Consider the following 22,531-nt stretch of genomic DNA (forward strand, 5'->3'; position numbering starts at 1 on the left):
ATCTCCAAGAAACATTACTGAAAAGAAAAAAGAGCAAAGAAATGTGCTATTTGACTTTGAGAAATATGAATCTTGGTATATTTATTTCACACACGATTACAAAAAGAAAGCTGCTTGCACACAACACATTGATCTTTATTAAGAAAAGAAAGAAATGTGCTATATTTTTTTTGTTGAGAAATAGGACTAATCTTTGTAGAAATCTCACATGCATGGGCCATGGTTCCGAAAGAAAGCTACACATCTTTCTGATGGATGAGAAGAAATTTGACAATACAATCTCTTGTACACACAATTGTCAGGACGATTAATTCAACTAATTGTCTGGATTAGCTATCAACCGATTAATTCAGTGAGGCATGTCAAATTTTGCGTGTGTACGTATTAAACATTCCATAAGGCACGTTAAGAACATTAGGAAGAAAATTGATGCCTGCGTCATAATTTGTCCAGAAAATGACAGGCAAATTAAAACACTTTGTAGTTGAAAGAAGATTTGACGGTGACTTGTAGTTAAACATATTTACACTTTGTAGTTTTTGTTGTTGTTCTTGTTACTTGTGTCTCTTCCAATTAAAGTAGGCATGACGTTATTGCAAATTTGCAATCTATTTATTTGTAACTTGAAGCAAGAAGAGAAAAAGAAATAACAGCGCGGCATCATTAGTTTCTTAATTCCCCTTTTACTCAAACATATTATCATCAGCAAAATGAAAAGATATTACTAAGAGTAAGGACCCCTTTTGTCAAGTACGTACCAATATGAATGATGCATATATGCATGCATCTTAATCAGAAGCGAATTCAGAATTTTAATTTTATATGTTCGAACTTTTCTGAATCTACCATTCATTCAATTTTGGGGTTGCTAGCATATTATTTATATACACATCTAATGTGTTTTTAACATATATACAGTATGAGCCGAAGCTACGCACTTGGGTTCAGTTGAACCCGCTCGTTATATTATACCCCCCCCCCCCCGAGTTAACTTAATTATATCCGTTTATAATGTAATGAAACCTTTTACATTATCAGTTCAATTTAACCTTATAAAAGATTACTTGTCTTATTATCCACGTTACTAATTGCACTTGTTAGGAGTAATTGCCTAATAGTATAAGAAATTACACTGACGATGTATAGAAGTAATTAAACACTACCTATAATAAATAAAGACACTAATGTTCTTATCTTAAATTCCCGTAACTTATAACAATTTTTAATTTGTTCTTCCTACATTTCTTAAAATTTGTTCCAATATACTTCTAATAATACAAAAATAGAAACTTTTCCCATCAATTTCCTTACTTTAAAAATGCTTCTACTCAAATAAGCTTGTCCCCAACAAGACATAAAATTCTCTAGGATGTGGTGGTCTTAACAATGAAGAGGGCATGGCCTTTGATTTCAAGTACATTTATAGTCCTCACACGTGCATCAAGATAAAACCATGATAATATATGGAGCCAAGAAATATTATGAACAATAATTACATTTTTTTTTTTTATGTGGAGAAGTTGATTGAGAAATAGTAGAAGGCAAAAACGAGTGAAATTTCACTTTAGGGACGAAGGAGCAAAACTTTTGTTGCGTGCAACCGTGCCATTCATATATACCTTTTTTGTTTCTAATTTAAAAAAATTATTTATTTACCGGGCTTTTCCTTTGAAAAATGATGGCAAATGTTGGAGGTTAGGACTAAAAAAGAACATTGAGGTTGACTCCTCAACAATATGGAGCTGTGGACTGGCTATGCACTTTTGTCCCATGAGTTCCCTAATTGGTAAACAAGCCTCATTAACTTGCCTCAAATTTTGGAGGCATTAATCTTGTAGTTTCACGTGATATATATCTTTCATCTTCGTCAAAAAAAAAAAAAAAATCTCATTCAATATTTCAACCCCACAATAAGATGCAAAAGTAGGGGATTAGAGATAGAATTTTAATTTGCAGATCAAGCGTTATATATGTGTTTGATTGAACATCCATTTACAATGCTATGCTAATTAAAGCTTATTAGGAACAAAAGGTAAATCACCTAATCAGTGAAACCTAATTATTACTCTTTAATTAGCTACTAATATGATTTTCTCATTTTCAGAAAAGGCAAAAAAATACTATACTTCTTTCAATTTATATGACCTAATTTGACTGCATATGAAATTTAAGAAAGAAAGTATTTGAAACTTATGGTTTTAAGTATGCTATAACCTTTTTTCTTTTTGGATATAAAAGCTTGCCATTAAGGATAATCAGAACTACAAATTAAGATATTTTTAAATTAGAAAGATATAATTTTTTTAGATCAGGCTAATATGGAAATAATGTCACATTTTTGGAATTGCGAGAATATTTATTTTTCAATTAAAGGTCATCAAAACAAACACCTCTAACAAATTTCCTTCCTTTTTTGGTTTTTTTGGTTTACTCTTTCTTTCTTTTTTTAGGAGGGGTAGAGAGGGTGGGGTGGGGGTGGGGGAGGTTGTTTCTAGATAAGTAGATGAGCCAAGAAGGATATTGGGAATGCAATAAGAAAATTATGGAGTGGATCGTGTGTAAGTTATTAAAAGAAAGTTTATTAAAAAACAACTAATTATACTAATTCTTAGCTATACATAAAAGAGAAAGAATCTACAGGTCCCATTCAAAATCCTAACAACTCTTAAGCTAAGATTTAATAATTCCTTCAACATGGTTCCACGTTTGTTTGACTAAATGCTTAGAGGAAAAGGTGGATTCGCAAGATACATTCCAGTCTAATAGTTTCTTTTTTTATTCTCTTATAATATTTTGTGACAATTTTAACATACTTGTTAAACATTTTTGGATATATACTTTTGGAGGATATTGACAAAACTGCATGACAAACTAATAGATACTCGAAATCATTTACACCATAAAAAATTAAAATCCCAATTGTTGGAGATAAAGATTTCAAAGCCCTATCAGTCTTTGTGGAACATCTTTCTTCGGTTGCTTTTTGACAAATGACAAATACCATAAATGATTCATTATTTCCTTTGTGGCTGATTTGAGTAAAACACACTCAATAATGGTTACAAGGAAATTACCTAGCTAGCACTATAATAGGTGCAACTATATAAACTATCGTGGGTTGCGGTGGAATAGATAGAATATCTCCTCATTTTCAAAAAAATTGCCAATAGTTGCCTTTTTGTGATAATTGAATTGTTTGGTAAATGACTCTTTTTATTTCTCTTGCAATTTTTGGATCTTTTAAACCATGACCTAAATATCTCTTTCGACAAAACTAAAAATCTTATTAAGAAAATATCAAAGCACCATCTAGAATTTTGTAGATATCAAACATTAATCTAATGTTTCATCAGTCCAAGGATTAAATTTGTACAACTTTTAAAAATATGGACCAAATCTAAAGGATGGCCTAACGAATTCAAGTTTTCCGTAACTCTTAATTAAAGGTCTTCCTTGAAATGGAAAAAAAAACCATGTTATAAGGGGTGCTTCCTTCTTTAATGAGTCTTACGAGGCGTGAATCTGGATTAATCAAGATTTCAAAGCAGGTATCGAACAAAAAAAAAAAAAAACTCAACTATATATCTCTTAGGCATCCAATCAATAAAAATGAGACTTCTCCTAAGGATCAAATGTGAAAATGCTCAGCAACTTACAAAATAGGAGAAAGGTGAAAAAGAATTAAGAGCTCGTTTGGATTGGCTTATAAGCTGGTCAAACCAGCTTATAAGCCATTTTTAACTTATTTGAGTGTTTGATAAAAATAGAAAATAGCTTAAATTAAATTAAAAAGTGCTTAAAATAAGCCAAAACCAAGAAGTTGCTCAACCCCAACTTTTTTTCTTACAAGTCATTTTGGTTTGACCAACAACTTTACGCTTTTATCCCTTATATTTTCTGTTAATTTCAATACTAATCTTACTTTTAAAAACTTTTTAAGCACTTTTATCTAAACACGTAACTGCTTATTTATAAAATAACTTTCAAAGATTTAAAATACTTTAAAATCTTATCTTAAAAAAGTTTTTTTTTTTTCAAAGAAAAAACGGGCTCTAAATGAAAAAGATGGGAAAGACTGAAACCTACCATGGGCCAAGGGTAACTACTTTGTCTCCCCCTAGCAATGAAATTTACCACCTGACTTGATGCCATTAGTAACAGTTTAAAGACACAACTGCCGACAAAGCTAGAAATTGGCCTTCTTTTTCTTTTCCTTAGTCATAATAATGATAACACACTACAAAATAAAAGAGAAAAAACTTGTCTAGTCCTCACGTGCCCACGGCCAACCAGTGAATAACACGTGTCAAACGAAGTTAATTACGGAGAATTAGCGGGACATACTAATGATAGCATTATCAATTTGTCGATCGATCGATCTCTTTCACACTAAGCTTCCAATGAAAGGAATATAATTAACATTACTTAATTCTTAATTGACTAGTTTTTGGTGGTCCTGTTTTGCTTTACTATTAGCGAATAAAATGTTTGTCTTTATATGGTAATGCTTCTCTATCCAACAGGAAAAGTAGGATGAGATTTTTAAAAATTTAAAACCTATAAAAATTAGAAATCCATTGAATACTAGCTACCTCCTAATGACCAACATTTTTCCTAAGAGAAAAACGAGATAAAATAGGAATTATTCTAACATGTGCTAAGGTAAAAAGGCTATGGAGTTTGAGTGGTGAAATGGAGGCATTGCTACAAATGTAGATCTTGTGACAATCTTATAAAAAGATTTCCCATATAGTGTTTGTGAATCTTAATGGCGGACATATTATAGCATAGGCCTTTTTTCTCTTCTTGGTTTTTAAAATTTCTTTTTTGTGTGAGCCGGGGTTGGATTTGGGGAACTTTGCTCATGTGGCTCATGAAGTAAAAAAGTGAACTGGTTCATCAAAAAATTAAAATAAATAATGATTGTATTTTGTCACCTAAGAGTAGAGAAGTTAGGGACAATTCTTTAGGCGGTATGATGTCATAGGGAAAATTATATTTGGACTTGTGTGATGCCAAATCTTTATTCTTGATTTTCTAGGTGAGGGGTGGCAGTAACTTTCTTGTGGTCTTGTTTTCTCACAACATTAGTGCAAAGAAATCATAGCTTAAATCTAAACCAAAGCTAGGCAGCTAGTGTATATGGTTTTAGACACCAAGGCTACATTTGTTTTAATTTGTACAAAATGCAAAATTATTAAGACGTTGTTACTTAAAAATTAGTGCGAAGGTGACCTTCTATTACCATTTTTTCCTCCACCACCACAAAATTATTGCTGTCAATCATCACCAGGGGCGGATATGTGTACCAGGTTGGTTATGCCACGGCACCCGGACGTCTCGGTTGAAATTTCGTATATACATGTACATATGCATGAGAAATGGTATAAATATTACCCGTGCCACCCGGAGTAACAATGTAGCGTATGGTGCCAGTGGTTAATAGTCGGGTTTTCCTACCCTAGGACGCGAGTTTGAACCCGTCCTGCTGCATTTCTTAAAACTATTTTAGCATGCTGTGCATCTAGGACATTGGTAATTTGTTAGATGCACACAAGAAAGCTAAATATTGCTTCCTGCCTTGCTGGTTAGAATTTTAATCTTGCTAATAGTGGTCAGTGGTTCGAACCTTGCTTTGACCTTTTTTTTTTTTGACAAATATTCAAGTGAACTATTATTGTTAAAAATTTGCAATTAAGTAGAATTGAACCCTCAACCTCTTTGAACTAAAGACTAAATTACACCAACAAGCCAAGGATTTTCCATGTTTACCAAATTAAGTAGTGCATTTTTAAAGAATACGACACTGGTGCGGCAACATATTTGGAGAGTTCGAGCAACTTAGGATACCGTTGTTGTAAGCTACTATTCACAGCGGTGTGGCACCCGGAACTTCCAAATCTTGGATCCGCCTCCGATCATCACCATCTCAAATTACCAACGCACAACTACGACCAACCACCATAGCCAACCACTAACACTATCCACCGTCTCATAATCATCTTCATCGACCCCCGCCGATAGCTGTCGGTGTCCGCCATCAATCGCCGCTAGCTTTTGGAGTGTGTTTCATCGAGCAAACAATTTTACAATATTATTCAAATTAAGATTTTTCTAAACTTTTTCAAATTGATATAATATTTAGTTATTATTTTATTTGAATTTCATATTCATTAAATTTTAAATATTGATAAATTTGACACATTTCAATTCTGAGAAAACAAACATTTTTTAACCATCAGTACTGTTTAATTTAGAGATAATATCTTAATACTTATATATTTATTTTAATTCAAACTTCTTAATAAAGCGGGTTTGGCGTGGGTGTGGGGGTGCGGGGATACAATCTGTGGTCACTCTTTAATTTTATTTTACTTCTGGGTTTAAAGTTAAAGTCAGTTCCATTTGCAAAAAATAGATTAAAGTAAGATCAAATTAGCTTAGGTAGACATAATCTGAGCAACAAAGAAATAGTGGAAGGCATCAAGCCTGCTCTAACACGGCTACTGAAGCTAATATTTAGTAATGTTCAGTAGAGTAATTGGTGTACTTGAGTTGTGAGAAATAGATAATGCTCACCAAAAACCAATCATCTATATTGATGTTTTTATGTTATTTGAAAACTATATAGAAAAGAATAATAAAACAGACAGCTAGACCTGAAATTAGAGAGCAAAAAGATAAAGCAAATGAGGATTTTACTATAACGAATAATTAGCAAAGTGAAAAAGATCATCAAAAAAGGTGCGGGTGATAGGTTAGAACTGGCCCATAGTCCGTCTGACGGGGTAATTGCACGGTTTTCCCTTCAAATCGACTGGTCTTTATTTTGCCCTTCAAAATGGCTAGTCTTTAATTTTTGTACCTTCAAAATCGAACTTACACTTAGCGGGCCGTAAGTTCTTTAAGGGCGCTAGCATAATTTGTGGATTTAAGGACGTTGGAGTAACTTGTGGATATTATGATGCGTAACTTATGACTCCTTTATTTCTAGATAAAAAATTTGAAGGACAAAAATTAAAGACCAGCACAAAATATGGACAAAAGTGCAAATGACCCCTTTGGTGCAGCTTAGAACTGGAAGAATTGTTTGCATAATATGGCCTTTCTTGAGGCTCTTTAAATTTTGTCACAGTTATGAGGTCAGCTAACTCAATAGGCTAAAATTAAAGTAGTCGAATGAATTTTTATGTATGCCGACTATCACACCGGGTTAAAAATCACATTAAATGGCAGCCTAAAAAGGTTTTGTGAAAATGTTGCGCACTGGAGTGCTTTCAAGTCTTTTTTTTTTTTGCGCGGATTTTAACTTAACTTTGAGGTGGTCTTTAATTTTTGCCTTTCGGCTAATACCCCGAGGTTCTGGGTTCGAACCCTGGCTCAATAGAAAAAAGAAGAAATTTCGCAAGGCAGGGATTTGTATTCGCAAGGCAGAACTTTGCCTTCAAAACTCTGCCTAAAATTCTGCCTCGTGAGTGGACTAATAATGTCCAGCCCTCTGTTCCTATTTATCCAGCCCTCTGCTCCTATTTATGTGGCCAGTCGTGACTTTGAGGTTTGAGTTCCTCTGAAATTCATAAGATGCAGTGCTTGATATCTCGTCATGAAGCTACAGATGCGAACATTCATGCAACTAAATGATAATGCATCATCTCATTGTTAGCATCTCTTGGTTAGCTGAGTGATTGCGAAATTGAATTCATTCAACCTTTATCATTTTCTTGATAGATATTACCTTAAAATTCATTCAGAATTTTAAGGCAGATTTTTGCCTGAAGATAAGGCAGAATTTTGAAGCCAAAACTCTACCTTAAGATAGAGTTTTGAAACTCTGGCTGAAGCATGCAAAATTTTGCCTGCAGGTCTAACTTTGGCCGGAATAGCCCTAACTTTGCTACAAAACTCTGTCTTGCGATTTTTTTTTTTTTACTGAGCCAGGGTTCGAACCCCAAATCTTATGGTGTTAGGCGAAGGGTAAAAATTAAAGAACACCGCAAAATAAGGGCATTCCTGTGAATTGCCCCTTTCAAGTTTGTACAAACATGTTCCTCCTTTTTATTCTAAGCCTCTTCTATGAGTTTAAATTTGGGAAAAACATCACTAATTGCCCTTAAAATCAAAATATTTACCCGTCCATGCCCCCTCCCAAACTAGTTTCGCTTATACCCCCACCGGCTGAAAATATTTACCCGGCATACCCCTCGGCCAAAACCCTTTCCTCTCCGTGATACTATCGTAGTATATTTATATATCATGGAGGACTAAGAGAAGGACTGAAACAGTCCTCCATAATACCATATTAATATATTTATATATCATGATGGTACCATGGTCCTCAAGAGTGTCTCATTGAAGGACTGCTTGATACCATCACGGTATATGTATATAAAGCGATGGTATCATAGAGTTTTTTTTTTCCGAAAAAAGTGTGTCATTTTTAATAAATGAACATGATCATTCATAATACCGTCTCGGTATATTTATATACCATGATGGTATCATGAAGGACTAAGAGAAGGACTGAAGCATCTTACATGATGCCATCTCAGTATAGGTATATACCATGATTGTATCATGGAGGACTAAGTTATCATGGAGGACTAAGAGAAGGACTGAAGCATCTTCCATGATACCATCTCAGTATATTTATATACCATGTTGGTATCATAACTGGGGGGCATCTCGGGTAAATATTTTTAATTTTTTCTGGGGGCATGAAAATAATGGGGATATGGGCGGATATTTTTTTATTTGAAGGGGCATCCGTGATTTTACCCCTTTAAATTTTTATACTTTCACAACAAAGATTTATTAGTAATATCTAACCTTATTGGTAAATTTCAAGTTAACAAAATGTTAAGCATGAATGCTTTTTAACCACGAGCAGTATATCATTTAAGGGTCGTTTGGCTATGGGGATTAGGATATTAATCAGATATTAAATTTAAGATTGCATTTATTCATGTTTAGTTATTTGTATTAGCTAACACCATATAAATTTTATATCAAAATCTTAATATTAGCTATCCCAAATAGGACATGAGATTATAATGAGAAATTGACATAAATAGTCGCCCACCAAATGCATATTTTTTGTTTATCAATGTATAATGTACCTAAGATATACATTTTTGATACATAACAATGTATATATAAATAAATATTGACTAGCAAATATAATTATTTTGGCTGACTGGCTAAATGCTTGAAAAAATGTTAAGGATCCAAGTGAACATTTCACAAAGCTTCAGGTGTGTCTTTTTCAGTTTTGTCAGTTTGGTAATTTTCAATAGTGACGCGCAAAGCTGGACAAATTTAAAACCCTACTAAAACCTATTTTTTCTTAGGATCAGATGATTTCACCATGTTTCTATGGGAGCCTGCTGTCAGCAAGCACCCCAAAACTCGCATGACAGGTCATCAACAGGTTGACAATCTTTCTGTGTTGTAAAGGATGATTTTTTGCGTGTGTGTGGGTGCGCTTTGACGGTGAACATGGCTTTCTTTCTTTGGGTTCTAAGCACTGATCCATGATTTTCAATTTTTGCAGCTCGTTAATCACATTTATTTTTCTCCGGATGGTCAATGGATAGCAAGTGCCTCATGATAAGTCAGTCAAACTATGGAATAGTATCACAGGAAAATTTGTTGCTGCATTCCGAGGCCATGTTGGACCTGTCTATCAAATAAGGTTAGAATTTGCCGCATAACTCAAATCTTCCAGCATTTTAACAGCCAACTGTTAGTTACTGTCCTCGTGTTTTGCACAGCTGGTCAGTTGACGTAGGCTCCTATTGAGTGGGAGCAAAGACTCAATCTTGAAGGTATGGCTCTGCATTTCTGTGGTTCTTGACCTATTAAATGCAAGTCATTAAGAAACTATTTATGTGTTATCTATCTAGGTTTGGGATATCCGAACAAAAAAGTTGAAGCAAGACCTTCCCGGCCATGCTGATGAGGCAAAGCTTCCGCTATAAGCATTTTCGTTCAGCGTTTCTTTCTAAAGAACTGTTAGATAACTTTGTCTATCTGAACTTGGTAGGTTTTTGCTGTTGACTGGAGTCCAGACGATGAAAAAGTACAATATGGTGGTAAAGATAGAGTGCTGAAACCATGGATGAGATAGAAACAAGGGCGACTCCACCCCTAAGCCAACGAAGCTCTTGGTTTGGGCCCAAAAAATTCAAGGCCCCCAATTTTTCGTAAGACATAAAACATGTAATTCAAGTAACAATTACCGTTTTTATCGATGATAAGTAAATCTTTTTAACCATTTGTCGTAAGCCTGTTACCAATCATTAATCACATAATTCTAGCTTTATATTGTTCTTTGTGGATTTGGTTGAGGTAATTATAAATGAATCAGCTTAGAGGAGTTGTGCACTTTTTAGGAAATAGTTGTCAATAGCAGAAGGAAACAAACTAAGCACTACCAATGTTATTCAAGAATTACGATAGTGATGGAAATTAAAATCCCAAAGGATAATGGATGCATCACCCTTCACCTTTTAGCAATAAGTTACAACCACAACAGAAACAAAAATTGTGTTGATTCTATCAAGCAACTGTTTGACTTTATAGCTTTCAGAAGTTTACACCTTTGCAATACAGATTGGTAGTACCAGACAGCTCAAACATTTAAGAAACACATTGTCAAATGATCTATTCTGAACTGAAATAACAAAACGCCCAAAAGAGTATCACACATTTATAAAGGAGTACTAGTTTTTAAAGAATATGAACTTTAGCGAGTGCGTTCAGAGAAAATATCTATTTTTGTAGTTCTACATTTTGATCAGCATGATCATTGGGTTTTGTCAATGTCTACGTTTTCATCAACAGTTGGTTCATATGTCTAGATTCATATCAATAATGTCCATTTCGTCAACCAAATGAAACTTTTGGGTTTTATTTTTTAGTGGGTCGGGCGGGGGTTAAAAGAGTTTAAATGGGTGGATCGATTTAGTTGGAAAAAGAAAAAAAGTGTCACGTAGGAAAATTTAGGTGTGGACATTGGATTTAATTGATGAGGGGTAAATATGACCCTAAAGTTGGATGACAAGGGTAAATATGACCCTAAAGTTGGATGGCAAGGGCGAATATATCAAAAAAGTATAACGAAGGACAAATGTAACTTATTTGTGAGAGTACAAGGGCAAATCTGACCCTTTCCCGTAATTAAAATTGTGGTCATGTTATGCTTATTTGATTTTGATCACTGAAACTTAATTGAATCAATTTGTTTTTACTAGTTGGTTTTCTAATCAATAAGAGTCGTTTCAATCTAATCAAATCGTGAAACACTACAACAACAACAACATATCCAGTGTAATCCCAAAAGTGAGGAAATTGTGAAACACTCCAGATCGGAATTAAAAGTGTTAGGAGAAAATGTGCAAGTTGGAATATTAAATATTGAAAATGGTGTAAGCTTGCTTCCTTTTACTTATTGGACTTCAATTATCTTTAATGTCAATTTTCGGCTAAAAAACGCCCATTCTTTTACCTATTAGACCTCAATTACCTTTTAATGTTAAAAATATCTCCTTTTGTACAGAATTATGAGATGATATATACGAGACTTTAACTAAGTAGGTCGAAAAAGGGATATCCCTAACATGTAAATTCACATCAAGAGCAACTGAGATCCACAATTAAAAAAGACAAGTTTAAGTGTTTTCAATACGTTAAGATATCTTTATCAAATCACTTAAAGAAATATTTTTTTATTATGTAATATATTTGAAAATGAAATAGAAGAATTTCTTAGAATCATTTTTTTTATTTTAAAAATTCTGAAGTATTATCTCTTTGTTTATTTAAGGGAAAAGGGTCAAAAACATCCCTCTACTTTGGAAAAAGGACTAAAAAATATCCTTCAAACTTATTTTGGGTAAAAATTCCCATCAAAGAAATATACTGACGGAAATCCCCCAATACGTAGGTTTGAAAAAAGAATCGAGGAATAAGTGTTTTCAATATTTAAGATATCTTTATCAAATCATGTTTAAATAATGATTTTTTATTATGTAATAGATTTGAAAATGAAATAGAAGAATTTCTTAGAATCATTTTTTTTTATTTTAAAAATTCTGAAGTATTATCTCTTTGTTTATTTAATGAAAGAAATTGGGTTCGGACGCAAAAGTAGATATGTCCACGTGCAAGTTGTAGTAAGGGCGATTTAAAACACGGACACAGCAAATCAGTCCTCCTCCTTGCCCTGCCCCGCCCATTCTTCAACAACAAATTAGGGTTCCAAATTGAATTGATCCCACCAATGGCGTCTCATAATCACCTCGACGATGTAATTTCTAGGGTTTTCTTCTCTAATAGTAATAGCAATTACTTGTATTTCACGTATACTATAATGTTGAAGAATTAACATTCGTTTTGGGGAATTGTCAGGACCTCGATTTTGGTGGAGATTTCGCCGCTAATAGGCCACGTTCAGGTTTTGCTAATTGTTGTCACCTTTACTGCAAGTTTTATGCGTATATTTTTTTGCTTTTAACACTTACAGACGTGATTTTATTTTTAGGTACCAAAAGAAGCTTTGGAGACCTTGACGACGATGAAGACGATATTTTTGGCTCTAAAAAGGTGCTCCCCCCTTTTTTATTTTATATAAGTTTCATTACTCTTGTAGTTTCTTGTTATTCGATTTCTGTTGCTATTTAGTGTTTCTTGTATTTCAGTTATTGTATTATTTTGTTGTAGTTACTGTCCCTGTTTAAGAATGGTCTGTCATGGCTTCTTTGCTCCTGTTTTTTTACCTTCTTTTCGAACTGCTTTGAAATGCTTTTACTTGAGCCGAGGGTCTATCGGAAACAACCTCTGTACCTCCCAAGGTTGTTGTAAGTTTGTCTTGTATGCCATACTAGTAAAGCAATCATGATCCTAGGAGAAAAGAATAGTCAAAGTGCAGTTTGATGAATTGGAGAAATTGGAGATGGCGTTAATACCGCTTTGGTTTAGCCTGAGATGATTTTAATGTTGGATTTCTAAGTATTGATACTGACCATGAAACTGTAATTAAATTAATTTTCTTTGCCGCTGTGGAAAAATATAACTTTCCGGACTTGATTTACATGCTTGGAAGTTGGGTTGCCTTAGCTAGATTAGATGATAGCCTTGTGGTAGAGTGAAGTAAAGAGATTATGGCTTTTGAGAGAAAATGTTATGCGATTTCTTTGCAGTGTTGCTATTAATAGGATGTTGGTAAATGTACTAATCATAAAGAGAAAGAAAAGATGTTAGTAAGTTGGTTCCCCTAACTTGCTGAACTGTTAAGAATTTGTTTAAACGACCCAGAGATCCGCTGTTTCGGCTCTAAAACTTTGGGGATAATGGGCCTGCCCCTCTATGCTTCTCCCACTTAAATGCGAAACTTGGTGCAACAGCTGTTGAGAGTTTTTCAATGTGAAGGATATGGTTAGCAATTTTATTAGAAGAAGAAACAGAGAGATCGAGGAAAATTCAATAGGGTACATGGGTAGTTGGCTGCTCATAAGCACTCTCTTAGTTAAATTTATGTGACATGCTTCTTTTGGGACATTCACGAATTGTTTAACATAATTAAGTGCACTTTTTGATACTGTCAAGGATCCAAATCCTTCAAGAATATTTAACTTTGACTGATGTATAAGTTTCTTTTCAAAACAACTTCTACCACTATCTTCCACAATTTCTCACATGATAGGTAGGTTGCTCTCTCAAGCCCAGTGATTAAACTAGACTAATAGGTGCCATAGGGACCTATCAGCATCGTGGGCTTAAGTTAATATTTATCATTTACCTCTTTCTTTACTAGGGTAATTTGAAAGTAGAAGAAACAGCACCCGGTGCAGCGACAGGAATGATCTTGTCTCTTCGCGAGAGGTATGGTAATTGGACCCTTGTTGCATATTTGTGAACGTTTTTTGGATTTAATTGTTTATGTTTTGTCACTTTCTCACTTTCTTTTGTGCTTTTGCAGTCTTCAGGATTGTAAGGATACCCTAGCATCATGTCAGGTGTATATCATTTTACATTTTGTTTTTTGTTTTTCATGGTTATATCCAAAACAATCTGTCATCCTCTTTTTCAACATTATGTAGTTTTGCTGTATGATTTTTATGTTTTTTCATATTTATGATCAGAGCCCAGAAATGTAGATGCTTTTTTTCTTCTGATTATGGTATTGGATTATCTTACTTTGCCTTGGTTAATATTCGATGTTTATATAGGGTTTTAATTAGAAGTAAGCGCGTGTAGTGTCTTTTAGGGGAAGTTGTTTTGTATTTTCTTTGATACTTGAGTACTTCACTCAATTCATTCGTAAATTCATTTTAGATGCTTTCGTGATATAGGATAAAATCTCTTTCTTCCTTTCCTTATCGGATAATAATATGCTTTCATTAACATGTGCACCCAAGGGTGTGGCGTGGCCTAGTGGTCAATAAAGTGAAGAACCATGAGGTCTCAGGTTCAAATCTCAGTAGAGACAAAAACACTAGGTAACTTCTTCCCATCTGTCCTAAGATTGGTGGACAGAGTTACGTGGTACATGTTATTGGTGGGAGGTGGCAGGTATCCCGTGGAATTAGTGAAGGTGTGCTCAAGCTGGCCCGGGCACCACCATTATAAAAAAAAGAAGAAGATGCTTTGATTAACATGTTGCCTGGATAGTGATGATTTACTGACTACCTATCTTTCATCAGCATAAATAGGTCTGCCCTCTCCAACCTGCTCTTTTGAGTTGACTCGGCTACTCACACGTCCTTAAAATGTTAGGGGCTAAGATTTCTAATTTCACAGTTTTTAGTCTTCTTTTGATGTTTCCCGTTCCTTTCTTGATTCTTGTGCTAATACTAAATTGTTCAAGCTTTCTGTGGGGACTTTTTGGAACTGCACCACTTAATGGAGCCTGGATAGGCTGTTGAATGACCAAACTTTGATTGAAATATCTTAAACTAATTACTTAACTGTGTATATTTGTTTCAGACAGAACTTGAAGCTGCAAAATCTGAAATACAAAAGTGGCGCTCTGCGTTTGAAAAGGAGCCTTTCATACCTCCTGGCATGACACCTGGTATTGTACTTTGTCAGCATCTCTTTACTGTCACTATAATCATGTTCCTCTTCTTTTAGTCTTTTTTGATCTTCTTGTTTTCCCAGTTGCTTCTGTTTTGTTCAAGAGTCATACATCATGAAAGAAAAATCATATTTTAATTCCCTCTGTCCCATTTGATATATGATATGGTTTTGAAAGGGCATGGAGTTTTTTTGGAAAAGTTTGACTTGTTTGTTAAAGTAATAGTAGACTACTGTGATGCTTCCACCATCACATCACTGCTGAAAGTTGAATTGTTTAAAATCCATCTTTTTCATTTCCGGAATCCTGTTCAACATTTGGGGTCACCCCTTAAATGGAAAGTTCTTTCATGTTAATTGAGATGGAGTAATTTTTTACAATGAAAAGAGTTAACTGTACTCTTATTTGCAGAACCCAAATTTGTGGTCAGTTATCTTCAGAACCTCAGATCATCTGAGGAGTCATTGCGTGAACAGGTTTTGTTTTGATTATTCCTCTCTATCTGTTCACTGTTAATAAAATTATTGAATGTTTTTCTAATCATTATCTCATCTTTGCAATCTGTAGTTGGAAAGAGCAAAGAAAAAGGAGGCTGCATTTATTGTAACTTTTGCCAAAAGAGAGCAGGAGATAGCAGAGTTGAAGGTAAAGTTCTCCATGACCATCGAATGATAGATTGCATCTATTACATGGTTATAGTGAACAATCTTGTATACGATCTTTTTTTTGCTGCTATCTTAACAAAATTGGGCTGGATATTTAGAGAAACATGTTATCTCAGTGTACGGCGAAAGAAAAATATACGGAGCAAAAGAAAATGATTTCACTAAGAAATTGAGTTTGTTGAAAGTCATCTGAGTTGCCAGCTGTAAATTGTATTTTACTCTCAGAAAATGCGTTGTCTTTATGGTGTACAATGAAGTTTGCAACCTACATATTAGGGTAAACAAGCCTACTGCTAGTCAGCTAATCTTTCATTTTCAATTTTGTCAATTGAAGAGATCTGTGGTCTAATCAATACTTGCAATTATTATGACAAGACCATTGCAATGCCCTTATGTAAGAAGGCAATGGAATGTTGTTGCTGAATGTTGAGTGTGTTGTTTTCTAAATCCTTTTTGTAAAGCATAGAGTGTTGGGTGTTTTTTCGTTTTATCTTTAGTTGCCTTTGTTTTAAAATGTATATGTCCAATTCATCGTTTTCTCCTTACTTTGTGCTGGTCAATTCTTTCTTCTTACTTTTATTGGTAAATGTTTTAGTCTGCAGTTCGGGACCTTAGAGCTCAACTCAAGCCGCCATCTATGCAGGTAGTATTAGTATCTTTTCTCACTCATAGATTTGCTGTCTGCATGCTCTGGAGTATAAAGCCCGAAAAAAGGAGGGGGAGAGAGAGAGAGAGAGTGTGTGCGTTATTCCCTGCTGTTGTTCAATTTTTTTGGTTATTTTTTCCAATTTGCTCTTTTAAAAAGGAGTTCTATGTGTGTAATCTCTATGTGTTGTATGTAGCTAGTTTTTTGTATCAGGCAGTAATTTGCTTGGTACAGGAGTAGCTTTTAGGAGTTCAAGTAGACTTCGATTATGATGCCATTGGCTGCTGGTTGATGAGTTATGAGGAAGTTAAGCATTAAAGTTGAGTGTTGCAGAAATCTGAAGGGATGTTCAAGTAGTTTGATGTATATTGCGGAACTGTCAACTGATGGAAGTCGGGTTCTGCTCTGCTTCCACCTGGATACCCTCCAAAAAAATAGACGTCGTGTTCCTATCTTGGGGTCATTGTTGAGGGTGGTAGTTTTTCTGCCATAAGTTAAATTAGTGATCCACTTTGTATCCCCGCCTCAATTTTTTTTTTTTTTTTTTTTTCTAAATTGCATGCTGGCTTAGTTTTGTCAGCCGAAACCACGCCGGCACATTTTCGTGGGCTCCTGCATCTCAATCTATAAACTTGTTCGTTCTGGTTCATTTGGTTGTTGCTTTGCTAATTTTATGCCTTTTGCTTAAATAGTAACATTGTTAGCTGGTGCACCGTGTTGCTTTGCTAATTCTAGTTACGGAATCTTACTTCTAACTCCAATCTAGTATCAACCTTATGCACGTATATTGGCCTGAGAATTTAGTCCCTTTGTTAACACTAGTGGTCTCAATGCTTTAGAATCCCTCCAACAACAACAACATACCCAGTGAAATCCCACAATGTGGGGTCTGGGAGGGTAAAGTGTACGCAGACCTTACCCCTATCTCGGAAGATAGGGAGGCTGTTTCCGAAAGACTCTCGGCTCAAGAGAAAACACGACGAGAAAAGGTCAGATAAGCACAAGCAGTTCAAAGCAAAATGAAAACGAAACTGAAGAAAGCGAATAAGTCATGATAGAGCAGTCTGAAAAAAGGAAGCAATAGCTATCACAGCTTTAGAATCCCTCCCAAGTCCCAATATACTCAGTATGCTAGAAAACTACATAGGATATTGTTAGGGTTGTAAATTGTAAGTTATTTGTTTGTGTGTGTGTGGGGGGGATTTGGCAAAGGTTGAAGGACTTGTTTCGCCCCTCATCCCTATGTTTCGAAGGTTGCAGTTGGCCCAAAGGGTTGGCTCCAAGCAGATTTTTCAGTCATAAATAAATTGTAAGTCAGCAAGGGGAGTTATTAATGGGAATGGTTTCATTTGTGTTTCTATTTTGTTGATGCAACTTGCAAGAAGCTTTTCGCTTCCAGACTAATGGTTGAAAGAAAACTGAAGGGTAAGAGCAGCATTTATCTAACATCAAACCTGCTAATAACATAGAGCTTCTTAGGAACTGCAAATGTTGGCCTGGACCTCTTACCTGCTTGAATCATTCTGCCTAACCCTAATTTAGATCCTACCAGCTGGGTTTTTTTTATTTTTTATTTATTCATAGGGGGTAGGGGAAGGGGATTACAACGTGGGGATTCGAATCCTCACCAACAAGATGGAAGTCCAGGTAGCCAACCAACTGAGCTACCAGATCCCTACTCTAGCTAGCTGGGTTTGGGGCTTTAATCTTTGTGAAAAGATTGAGTCCTCAGTGGTCACTTGTTCCTTACTATCTATACTACTCCCTCCGGTTCCAAATTTGCCCTTATTAAGTGACCAAATCCTATTACCTATTTAATTAGGGTAATTTAGTCAAATTACCCTTTTTTTGCCTAGGAGTTAGTATTTTCTTAAGGGGTGTGCAAATGACTAAGTGGACACTCTTTTTTAACCTGAGGGAGTACTAATTAAGGGACAGATTTATTTTTAATATAATTAATTTATGAAGCCCGCACTATTTTTCCAACAACACCCTCATAATCACACAATTATCAAAAAACAGAGAAGATGCTAAAATTGTTATTGCATTTAATGGGTGGTGATTTGCTTCTTGTCGATTCTCCTTTGACTGGTATGCTCACACTCAACATCAGCATCATATTTCCCTCTCTCCTATTTTCTATTCCCCTATACTATTTTTCAAAGTTTATGTTTATTACTAGTTGAATTATGCTATTATTTATTCTTTATGTAGTTTTTTTTTTTTTTTTTTTTCTCTTCTGAGAACAGCTCCATTTTCGCTGAATTAACCTTTCTACCTTTGTGTTCTGTTTTGCTAGAATATGTATCTGCATTGAGCTCTCTCTCTCTCTCTCTCTCTCTCACACACACACACACACTCCCATTTTCCGGGAAAATGTCATCTTATTTAGAATCTCTTTGTTTACATTTTGCTCAGTTTCCTTATTCTTTTGGGGGTATATTAACAGGCACGGAAGCTATTACTAGATCCAGCTATTCATGAAGAGTTCACTAGACTGAAGGTAAGTTATCTGGACATTGATTTTAATTTCAAGCTGAAATGTCTGGAGAGGAGATTGATACACTTATTTAGTGGTTCAATAGAGGAGATTGAAACCCTTATTTAGTTGTTCAATACTTTAACTTCATTGTACTTCCAAGTCTGTTTGATGGTTGGCTGGAATTCTTTATTTAATGGGGCAGGGCTCTGTTGGTGACGTAGTTCCAGGTTACCTTTTGAATTGCTCTATGAGCTCAGATGATGCATCCTGTTGCCAATGATAAAGCATGCTGGTGCTTAAAATTTTGGATGCTTTTCATGTGTAGTTTATTTGACCATTTCATTGTTCCTTCGTGGGCATGCTCTGATTGCGTTCTTGCTTACACCTTTTCTTGTTTTGCAATGCCAGAATTTGGTTGAGGAGAAGGATAAGAAAGTGAAGGAGTTGCAAGATAACATTGCTGCAGTCAATTTTACCCCACAAAGCAAAATGGGCAAGATGCTAATGGCTAAATGTAGGACACTGCAGGAGGAAAATGAAGAGATTGGAAACCAGGCTAATGAAGGAAAGGTAATAAATGATTTTCTTAATCAGTGAAGTGTGTATATATATATATATATTTTTTATTTTTTTTTCTGGAGAAGGTAACATTGTAAAATATAAAAAATATTTTTAGTTGAAAACTGAATTTAGAGATGGAAGTGACTAGTCTATTCATAGGTTGCCTAGCTTACTTTTTCCAGGTTTGCTAAATTATGATGATTGTTTTGAAGGTGATAAATGTGAGATGTTACAGAAGTTCTATTTCTTTCTTTACTTGCAGATGCATGAATTAACAATGAAACTGGCTTTGCAGAAGTCTCAGAATGCTGAACTCAAAAGTCAATTTGAAGGTTAATGTTCTCTCAAATTGCTTTTTAGATACACCTCTGTTTTCCTTTTGGTTGGGCTAGGAATTTTCTGTTTGCTGCTAGTTTTTTTGTGATTGACTGGTCGGTTTGGTCCCACAGGTATTCTAGATATGATCAGCGCGATTGATAATATTGGTAAAGGATATTTAGATTCGCCTTAAATGTTGAAACTTTTGGTAATATTTGCGTAATACCCCTCTGGTTCATTTGACACTACATGAGTAAAGGCAGCCACTCATAGATTATAATTTTCTTTTTGTTAGGATTTTTTCGCTTCAGTAAGCAGTTGACAAAGAATTAGACTACATGATTCACATGCATATCTTCTCTGTACTCAGAAAGAAACCAGTTGCGGTCACCTGATTTGCGTGGTTACCATATATCTGCATGCCCTTATTCTTGTGCAGTGAAATCATGCTTTTACATGGAATTGAGTCATCATTATCAGAGAAACCTACACCATCAACTGAGAAACTGTTAATTCCTACACTGGTTCACTCATTAGCCTGCTCTTGCAAGAGCTCAGATTTGTTTGTAGATCAAAGCAGTTTCTCTTGCCCTATGGAGCAACTGCTCTTTTGTATTAATGGTTTTTTATGCCTTCCTTATCTTAGTTTCCATCTCCCCCCTCCCTCCCCCCCCCCCCCCCCCCTCTCCCTTTTTGAATCTCTCACCTTGTAATTTCTGGTTTATTCAATGGGCGGGAGTATTAAGTTCTGTGTATGTAATATATGAATTGATGGGTGAAAAGTAAGATCTTGCCAACCGTGTAGGTTAGTTCTGTTAAGAGAACATAATTTTTTGAAGTCAAAGCTGGTTAGTAGTGGATTGTAGTATCTAACTTTTCATATTTATATATTTTCGAGGGGGAAAAAGAGTAACACGACATAACTAGGAAGCAAGCACCCTTGTTGCGTAAGGAATCCATGTTTGTGCTAGTTTTGTTATAGATCTCTCTTTACATGTGTTCATTTTACCTTCTAGCTCTCACTAACATTCCTTTTTGTCTGACCTAACTTGAGTTCTGCTGCTTTGCCATCGTTATTCAGAATGCAATGATGATTAGATTGATTTACTCACTTTCTAACAATTTTTATTCGCACTTGCAGGCCTGTGCAAGCAGATAGAGGGACTGACGAACGATGTGGAGAGATCAAACGAAATGGTGCTTTCACACAGTTTCCGTTCTTGTTTAGAGTGAGTCAGATATTAGGATGACTTTGAAAGATGTGGATTTTGACATTTTAATCGTATTTGTCCTAGGTACTACTCTTGCAAGATAAAATTGAAGAGAAGGATGAAAAGATCAGTAAGCTGAAGGAAGAGCTGAATGAAAGAAACACTATTGTGGAGAAAACTGAATTAATTCCTGATAAAACTGCCAGTGATGAGAGAATGACAGCTACAGAAGCAGAGGCAGAGGCTGAGGCAGAGGCAGAGAATGAGTAGGCAAGCTTTTGGAATTGGACTAGTGTTATTTGTAAGGGAACATATCTTATTTTTCCTTTCCAAAAAAAGGTTTGTTTGGTCAATGTGTTTTGAGGCTTTACCTTCATGTATGAAGGTACTATTTATCCTTAAATGGTGCAACCATAAAGCAAGGCAGATGAAGCCGCAGACCTGGCAACAAGAGCTCTCAGTTCCAAATGCACTCGTAAAGCAACAAGGCACGACCATATATACTTAACTGACAAGCTGTGGACAGTCATACCAATGTACTTGTAACTGCAGTCCGTGTTCGATTCTGCAATTTATTTCCCATTTTCGCTTATGAAATGGTGTATTTAGTTCCCTATCCGCCTCAACAGCACCAATATGATCTACAGCGTCTTTTTTATTAGCATTAGAAAACGTAGAACATTTTCTCAATTATGAACTAGCCATTGATGTGTTATTGTGCGGAACTGTAAGCATTGTGTACTTGTAAAGTGTAGCCCGTCTAGCTGTGGCAAAGGGCACTGTTAAACTACACTGTTTTTTCCTCTTCGATTACGCAGGAAGCGCCAATTGTCGTACCAGTATATGGTTTTCATTATATTTATTTTGATATTTCGTAAGATGCTTAGAACTATTTTACTAACTGTATATCTTGATATATTTTGTAAGTTTCCAAAAATTAAATTCAAAATGTTAAATCAATTTTGAAGTATGTGGACTTTTTTATTAATTGGAGTAACTTTACAACTAATTCTATCACAACATAGATGTCTAGTTTTTTTTCGGAACAAGATTATGGGCATATTTTTATTTTACTTCGACTAAGTCCAAGTGATATCGGGTAATCTGATCGTATAAACAGATATTTACAGTACCTGTGTTAAATAAATTGAATTAATGGTAACTTAAACAGTAAATTAATTAATTTTCTATGACATGTGAAATACTTATAACTTAATGTTCGACAAATTGGCTTGTTTGTTGTGAGCTTAATAGAGCTTTTAACCTTTCTAAGTATGTTCTAGATTTTCGTTTTAGACCAAGTGAGTTATTGAAAGGCAACGAAAAAAAAAAAAAAGTTACGAAGAAGAATAACAAAATGAAGACATTAACAAAATGATCACGTTCTATGTTTTTTCAGCAGTGATGATAGTCCACTGATTTAGACATTACGTAAATGAACATTATAACATCATCTTAAACGGACATTAAAAAGATATTTCAATTATTATTACATTCTTTACTACACTAGCATACATGTTTGGGGTACCTAGGATATGCTACGTGAGCCGTGTCTGCGAGAAGTGGTTAGTT

At 35.0% G+C, this 22,531-nt stretch overlaps 1 protein-coding gene across 1 annotated transcript; it reads left to right on the forward strand.

Moving 5' to 3' along the window:
* Positions 1-12,146: 12,146 nt before the first annotated feature.
* LOC132055965 (FKBP12-interacting protein of 37 kDa) lies at positions 12,147-21,801 on the forward strand. The gene is made up of 15 exons (XM_059448002.1): positions 12,147-12,307; positions 12,409-12,454; positions 12,542-12,603; positions 13,814-13,881; positions 13,979-14,015; positions 14,986-15,073; positions 15,488-15,552; positions 15,644-15,721; positions 16,337-16,384; positions 18,837-18,890; positions 19,278-19,439; positions 19,693-19,762; positions 20,890-20,945; positions 21,044-21,260; positions 21,345-21,801. The coding sequence occupies exons 1-14, from the start codon at positions 12,281-12,283 to the stop codon at positions 21,227-21,229; spliced, it is 1,047 nt and encodes a 348-aa protein (XP_059303985.1). The 5' UTR covers positions 12,147-12,280; the 3' UTR covers positions 21,230-21,260; positions 21,345-21,801.
* Positions 21,802-22,531: the final 730 nt, after the last annotated feature.

Source organism: Lycium ferocissimum, chromosome 5 (assembly GCF_029784015.1).
Source record: "Lycium ferocissimum isolate CSIRO_LF1 chromosome 5, AGI_CSIRO_Lferr_CH_V1, whole genome shotgun sequence".
In the NCBI taxonomy this organism is placed as follows: Eukaryota; Viridiplantae; Streptophyta; class Magnoliopsida; order Solanales; family Solanaceae; genus Lycium; species Lycium ferocissimum.